This window comes from Chanos chanos, chromosome 14 (assembly GCF_902362185.1).
Source record: "Chanos chanos chromosome 14, fChaCha1.1, whole genome shotgun sequence".
NCBI classification, from domain to species: Eukaryota; Metazoa; Chordata; class Actinopteri; order Gonorynchiformes; family Chanidae; genus Chanos; species Chanos chanos.
Genome location: NC_044508.1, coordinates 2,391,457 through 2,399,496, shown reverse-complemented (window position 1 = coordinate 2,399,496; position 8,040 = coordinate 2,391,457). Strand labels below are relative to the sequence as shown.

The 8,040-nt window shown below is 46.0% G+C and overlaps 1 protein-coding gene across 1 annotated transcript in view; it reads left to right on the top strand.

The window, feature by feature from the left end:
* LOC115827822 (transmembrane protein 132C) overlaps positions 1 to 7,757 on the top strand; it is a 110,080-nt gene extending 102,323 nt beyond the window's left edge. Inside the window, exons 5-8 of the mRNA XM_030791730.1 lie at positions 846 to 1,051; positions 2,548 to 2,821; positions 4,830 to 5,021; positions 6,546 to 7,757. Coding sequence (XP_030647590.1) covers positions 846 to 1,051; positions 2,548 to 2,821; positions 4,830 to 5,021; positions 6,546 to 7,757 — 1,884 coding nt within the window. The remainder of the gene's footprint in view (positions 1 to 845; positions 1,052 to 2,547; positions 2,822 to 4,829; positions 5,022 to 6,545) is intronic.
* The last annotated feature ends 283 nt before the right edge of the window (positions 7,758 to 8,040 follow it).

Here is an 8,040-nt window from a genome sequence, read left to right as displayed (position 1 = left end):
CACCAAAACACCTGACAACAATCGCAATCACAAACCCAACACCAAAAGACCTGACAACAATCGCAATCACAAACCCAACACCAAAACACCTGACAACAATCGCAATCACAAACCCAACACCAAAACACCTGACAACAATCGCAATCACAAACCCAAAACCAAAACACCTGACAACAATCGCAATCACAAACCCAACACCAAAAGACCTGACAACAATCGCAATCACAAACCCAACACCAAAAGACCTGACAACAATCGCAATCACAAACCCAACACCAAAACACCTGACAACAATCGCAATCACAAACCCAACACCAAAACACCTGACAACAATCGCAATCACAAACCCAACACCAAAAGACCTGACAACAATCGCAATCACAAACCCAACACCAAAACACCTGACAACAATCGCAAACACAAACCCAACACCAAAACACCTGACAACAATCGCAATCACAAACCCAACACCAAAACACAGCAACTGATCTGTCTGTCCACTCTGTTCGCTGCCCCTCTTTTCCTTACCTGTCTGTCTTCTCATGTACGCGCAAGAAAAGACACATCCTTTCACATATGTTCTCTGTGTTGTCTGAGTCAAATACAAAGTTGTTCGATCGTTTAAATGTAAGGTTAGTGCACACACAGTCATAGAAACAGACACAGACACATAAACACGTACACAAAAGAAAGAAAATGACACTATATGCTTTTGCTTCTCTCTCTCTCTCTCTCTCTCTCTAACTCTCTCTCTCTTTCTCTCTCTAACACTCTCTCTCTCTCTCTCTCTCTCTTTCTCTCTCTAACTCTCTCTCTCTCTCTCTCTCTCTCACTCTCTCTGTCAGGTGTCTGGGGCCTGTGATGCAGTGTTGGTTAATGGGAAGGAGATGAGAGGTCGTCAGTCAGTGAAGGTTACATTTAGGCACCTGTATTTGACCTCTGACCTGGAGCTGACTGTTTGGGTGCCACGGTTACCATTGCAGATTGACGTGTCAGATGCTGAACTGAGCCAGGTCAAAGGTTGGAGGGTCCCTATCCTCCCAAACAAGAGGTACGTGTGTATGTGTGAGTGTGTGTGTGTATGTGTGCATGTGTGTGAAGATGTGTGTCAAGTCTGTGTTTTGGTATGTATGTTTTTCATTATATTGTTTGGAAGCTGGAGAAGTTGCAGAGAGAGAGAGAGAGACAGACAGATAGAGAGAGAGAGACAGACAGACAGAAAGGTGTGTGTCACAGGTTTGAGAGAATTCATCCGCTGTTACAGTACAAAACAAATATCAATGGGTATTCTCCGTTGTGTGTGTTTGTGTGAGCGTACGTGTGTGTGGATGGACAGACCTTCAAACTTCCAGTTTTAACAACAGTACAAACAAACAAAAGGACATTGACAAATAATTCCTGAGAACTTTCATTTAACTTTTCTCTCTCTGTCTTTGTCTGCCCTGTTTCTGCCCTGTGTTTCTCTCACACAGAGCCACATACACTCTCTCTCTCTCTCTCTCTCTCTCTCTCTCTCTCTCTCTCCCCCTCTCTCTCTCTCCCTTTTTCTCTCTCTCCCTTTTTCTCTCTCTCTCTCTCTCTCTCTTGCTCTCTCTCTCTCTTTCTCGAGTCACACCCCTTTCCCTCCAGAGACAAGGTGTTGCCACCTTCATATCCTTGTGATTCTGTGTGTGTGTGTGTGTCTGCGTGTGTGTGTGTGTGTGTTTGTGTGTGTATGAAAGAGCATTTTTACAGGGTCATACCTGCCTGACAGCCTACACTGAGTGTGCCTGGCCCCTTTTTCAGTTTGGACAATTTCTCTCTCTAGTTTTAAAGACAAACTCCTTTTCACCTATACACACACACAAACACACCCACACACTCACATACATTCAGACCACTCACTCATACTCTCTCACACACATACTCACACAGAATAAGAAGGCTGTAGTGAGAAAGTCAGAGAGAGAATGAAGGTGAAAGACATTCACAGAGAGAGAGAGAGAGAGAGAGAGAGAGAGAGAGGAGAGAGAGAGAGAGAGAGAGAGAGAGTTATATTCTGAGAGAATGAGGGTGAAAGACATTCACAGTGAAAGAGAGAGAGAGAGAGAGAGAGAGAGAGTTATATTCTGAGAGAATGATGGTGAAAGACATTCACAGTGAAAGAGAGAGAGAGAGAGAGAGAGAGTTATATTCTGAGAGAATGAGGGTGAAAGACATTCACAGAGAAAGGGCAATAGAGAGTTATATTCAGTGTAAGTGTACAAATAGACAGGTTGACTTGATGAAATATTGACATGTCTACTGTTACAGCCATAAACACCATAAACTTTCCACTGCTAACCGGACACACAATTCTTACTGTGAAATCACCACAGGAACTCTGTGTGTGTGTGTGTGTGTGTGTGTGTGTGTGTGTGAGTGGCAATGTGCACTTTTGTTGTTGTATTGTGTGTGTGTGTGTCTCTATGTGCATTTTGTGGTTGTATTTGTGAGTGTGCGTGTGTGTGCGCGTGTGTGTTGGAGTGTGTGTTTGTGTGTTTAAACATGTGTATCATCCATTCTCAGGCCTACACGTGACAGTGAGGATGATGAGGATGATGAGAGGAAGGGGAAAGGCTGTACTCTGCAGTACCAGTACGCTTCAGTCCGGGTTCTGACCCATTTCGTGGCCGAGCCGACCGACCCGGGCGGGGATCTGGTCTATATGCTGGGTCCAGACTGGCAGGCCGACATCACTGATCTGGTTCTGGACTTTCTGAAGGTGGAGGACCCCAGAATCGCCCGTCTACAGGAGGGCAGGGTTCTGGTGGGTCGAGACCTGGGCATCACTACCATTCAGGTACCAAACGATCTTTGTCCTTATTTCTCTGTCTCTCTCTCTCTTTTTCTCTTTACTGCCCTTGAGCCGGCAGCATATCCGGTGTACTCCATCACTGTGCAGACAGACAAGCAGGACAGCCTGGTCTGATGGAGAGAGTTAGGGCACTGTTTACTGTTCGGTAAAGAGCGACTGGAACTGAAGCTGTAGCTGATGATGGGAAAGCTGAACCCCACGGAGTCGTTTCACTGTTCACACAGTTCATCTGAGTGTCTGAGTTATTTCACTATTCACACAGTTCATTTGAATGTCTGAATGTCTGAGTCGTTTCACTGTTCACACAGTTCATCTGAGTGTCTGAGTCGTTTCACTATTCACACAGTTCATTTGAATGTCTGAGTCGTTTCACTGTTCACACAGTTCATCTGAGTGTCTGAGTCGTTTCACTATTCACACAGTTCATTTGAATGTCTGAGTCGTTTCACTATTCACACAGTTCATGTGAGTGTCTGAGTCGTTTCACTGTTCACACAGTTCATCTGAGTGTCTGAGTTGTTTCACTATTCACACAGTTCATTTGAATGTCGCAATGCCTTCAATCACTCAGAGTCGTTTTGTTTGTCTTTAGAAACTTAAACGTGTTCAGGAAACGTATGAAGATGGAATGCATAGAGACTTTTATTTTGTCTTTTTCCGTGAACATGTTAAAAAAGAAAAAAGAAGTACAGTAAAGAACAAACAGATGAGAAATGAGAATTGAGTAGAGAATAGACTGAGAGGGTAGTAACACGTAGAGTACATACCTGAAACAGGAAGCTCACACCTGCCTCTCTAAAGGTGTCACCGCACCTTCATTAACAAGTGTGTGTGTGTGTGTGTTTGTGTGTGTGTGTTTGTGTGTGTGTTGGGGAGGAGAGATGGAGAGAGAGTGATAAAATGACTAAATCTCCGAGATTGGTGTCAGGTTCGTTGTTTATCTGAGTGAACACAATGTTGTTTACAGCTGGGGAGCGTTGTTTACATATATAAATGTTTGGCAGTAACTAGGTTGTAAAAAACGCTTGATTAATTTATTCATAAAGCGCGTTTATGAGCGTGCGTTTGTGATTGTTTATTTTCACGTGTTTTGAGGAGATTCCTAGGCTCCACTAACGGTGACGTTTATTTAAAAGCTGCACAGACAGGGGTGTGTACAGTACATTTTACTGTACGACACCAGTCCACTCATCAAACCACGTTTTTTTTTTTTTGTTTGTTTTGTTTTGTTTGTTTGTTTTTTTCCTTTTCCCTTCCTCCCTCGCGCTCTGGAATTCCCCGCCGTGTCAGTCAACGCGCTCGTCGGCCCACAGTAACTACAGATTACACTTGACAATGACATGTTTATTCCGACTTTCCTTTGTACAGCAGTGGTGTCATCTGTCCCACGCTGCCTCAGTGCGCTGTGTAGCACCAGTCCCTTTCTTCACTGACTGACGCCCGTATTAGTGGCTTTGGCTCAGAGCTTTTGTGGAGGGAGTTTTTTTTTAAAATTAGTATCATTATTATTTGGTCCGTTTTTTGACGGGCTGCCTCTTTGTGTGCACAGTGTAAAAATCTCAATTTCTGAAAACATGTAATGAAAATACGAGCCGCGATGGCAAATTCAGACAAGTTTTTGGCGAATTCAGCTTATTTTGAAATTTAAAATTTTTTTTTGTTTGTTTGTTTGGTTGGTTGGTTTTTTTGAGCCTGAGTTGAGTTGGTAACATTTTGCTGTTAAGGTAGTAAATTAGATTTTACATTGCATAATCTAGATTATCATTCTATTATCCTGTATAACATTCTGACCCGACTAAGAGCTTGCCAGTGGAAATGGTGAAGCGGTCAGGGATTTGACCCAATAACAGAGGTTACTTCAGGGAAACCCCAAACTTATGCACCCCTGAACAGGACAAGGACCCCCACGGTCGCTCCAGCGGTTTGCAGCCTCAGGTCACCTGTCCACATAGTAACAGCCAGTCTTTGGTGTCTCTGTGGGTTATCTCTCTAGGTACTGTCCCCTCTCTCGGACTCCATCCTGGCCGAGAAGACCATCACAGTCTTGGACGACAAGGTCACGATCTCTGACCTCGGGGTTCAGCTGGTCGCCTCGTTGTCCCTGTCGCTACAACCGAGCCCCAGCGACAGCCGAGCCATCTACATCACCTCCACCGCCAACGAGCTGTTCCACACCCCCAAGCAGGTGAGAGTACACGATCACCGTAGCAACCAGTATCCATGACAGTGTATCCATGAGGAAGGGGGTGGTTGATGTGATTGAGGAAAGAGCAGGTGGTTTCGGGGTGAAGGGATATTTGGGTACTTTTTAATATTTACAAGATGTAAATATGCGGTATTTTGTTGTTATGTGTTGATCATTTAACGAGAATGAGGAAAGCAGAAGGGTTTCTATCATGATAAAAAAGGCAGGAATTTGTTTTTTAATGCCTTGTCCAGTCTAGTCAACAAAACAAATCTGTTTGTTCACACTGTTGTCGCTCATGTATCAAAAAACGCACCAAAAACACGGGCAGAAAACATGCACCAAAAACGAAACCAAAACGGTTTTGACATGCTGAAAATAAAATTCTCATCTCAAATCTGCAACGTTTTTTCTTTTTTTTTTTTCCACTTCATGTTAACACATTCATTGTCTCCTCTAAATACTCAACTTTGAAATACGGTTGTTCACAATCATCTCATCTCTGCAGCTCTGAAAGTAGCTCTCACTCTCTCCGTGTCGTTGTGAGGCCATTCCCACACAGACGACCTGCGGATGAAGCGTCTGTGAACGTGTGGGGGCGGAGCCACAGCCCGACCTCCACCAGCCCCACGCAGGCTAACCACCCTCATTTATTCTCATTCAGTTTGAACCCACACCCCCAAATTTTGTTTTTTTTTTTCTTCTTTTCCTAAATCAGGACTGCTCTGTCTTATTCGTTCCCTTTTTGTTCATGGATGTTTTCTGGTGCTCCAGCAATTGCTGCTATTCAAGTATCTATGGAGTGTTTGTGTTTTTTTTTTTTGTTTTTGTTTTTTTTTTTTTATCCTTGTGTACTTTGGTTTAGTTTATTCCAGTGGTGCAATTGTTGAAGCTGAAAATGATTTTTCCTCCCTCTTCTCATCTTTGCCGTTAACCTGCAGTTCATTTTCATTACTTCATTTGTATTACTCTTTTTCTCATTATCAAGGGATGCAGAAATAAATAGTTGTTTCCAGCGTATAGATTTAATTACTTTTCTCAAAGGTTTATGTGGTCCTTACTAAACTAAGACTTTTTTTTTTTGGATTAAAGAGAGACTTATAGTGGCTCTGGGGAAATTATACGTTTTTTTATTTCCCCCCATTTTCTTTTAAGAAAGAAATTTTCCCATCATCTTATTGACTTTGTTCACCATTCACATGAGTACAATCTCTGTGTTCCCTCGCTCTTTCTCTCGCTCTCTCTCTCTCTCTCTCTCTCTTTAGCTCTCTGTTCTCTTCCTTGAATCTTTGGCTCTGTTGTCACTGGCTTTGGCAGGGATTGTCAGTTTGTAGCTCACTGTAGGTTATACAGCAGCTTGGCTCTCTCTCCAAGGTCAGACAAGCTTTCTATTGTCATGACTCAACTGTCTCCCTCTGTTCTCTCTCTCTTTATTTCTCTCTCTCTCTCTCTCTCTCTCTCTCGCCTGTCTATCCCTCTGTTCCTCTGTCCCTCTCCCTCCTCCTCTTTCTCATGCGCTCACAGGAAGCAGCCATCAGTGTCTGGATCCAGTACAGTGACGGTTCTGTGACTCCACTCGATATCTATGATCCCAAGGACTTCACGCTGACCGCGACCTCGTTGGATGAAGCGGTGGTCTCTACCTATCAGGAGACGCCTCAACGCTGGCCCGTGGTGGTGGCTGAGGGAGAAGGTCAAGGGTCACTGGTCCGGGTGGAGATGGTCATCTCAGAGACGTGTCAGAAATCCAAGAGGAAGAGCGTGCTGGCCATGGGCGTGGGGAGCGTGCAGGTGAAATTCGGGCAGAACGACGTCGAGCAGAAGGGCAAAGGTCAAACCGAGGAACCGAACGGTGACCCGGAGGATAACAGCACCAGCGAGCAGCGTCAAAAGGTTTCGCAGACGGACAAGTCCGGGCCCGACAGCTGGAAGCTCAACAGCGCCGGGTCAGACCGGGAAGAAGGCGCCTTGAGGAAGGTAAGCACCACCACCAAGTCCTCCGTCACCCACCGCATCGGTGGAGGCAACAGCAAGCAGAGTCCTGGTGGAGGCCCAAACAAAGCCACGGACTTTACGAGTTACCCTGCCCAAGTGGATCTCCCAAGAGGTGCGGAGAGCGACCTGACCCAAAGTCCACGGGGTCTTTCGGACCTCGAAATTGGAATGTACGCCCTCTTGGGAGTCTTCTGCCTCGCTATCCTGGTGTTTCTCATCAACTGTGTGAGTTTCGCTTTCCGTTACCGGCACAAACAGCTCCCGGTGCTGGAGCAGGGCAATATGAACCACGCCCACGACTGGGTGTGGTTAGGCAACGAGGCCGACCTCCTGGACCACCACGGCAACCATGGTGGGCTCCCGCAGCCGGAGGAGTGCACCACAGCGATCGACCGCAGCGAGAGCTGCGAGGAGAGTAAGTACCTGCTCAACGGCAACGGTTCCAGCTCCGCCCACGTCCCCGGCCTGCCCCGGACCCTGTCGTCCGACCCGCGAGCTTGCCCGGGCCAAGACCCTTCCGGAAAGTCGGAGCCGCTCAACAACTCTCCCAGCGCGGTCAAACGCAAACGGGTCAAGTTCACGTCCTTCGCCACGGTTTTGCCTGACGAAGGCGGCGGGCCGTACACCAACTCGATCCTCGTCGGCAACGAGGACGACATCAAGTGGGTGTGTCAGGACATGGACTTGGGCCAGTCGGCCGAGCTCAGAACGTATATGGAGAGACTGCAAGACAATCTGTGAGGGGATAAGTGAGGTGGTGCCGGACTCTGGATCAAACTCACCTGTAATGCCTTTTGCACAGAAGGAGAGAAGAATAACTGTTATGTCGGCGGGGCAAAGAAAAGCAGTAAAGAAAAAAAAAAGCGTAGAGAGAAATGGAGAAAGGCTAAGAAAGTGGGAGGGTAAAGATTTGTTTTCGCCGGAGGATATGAAGGGGGTTGAGGAGTGACTGACAAGAAAGGGATTGTGGGAAAACTAGGGAGGCTTCAAGTAGCAACAAACTATCCGAGTGGCAAAAGGAAAC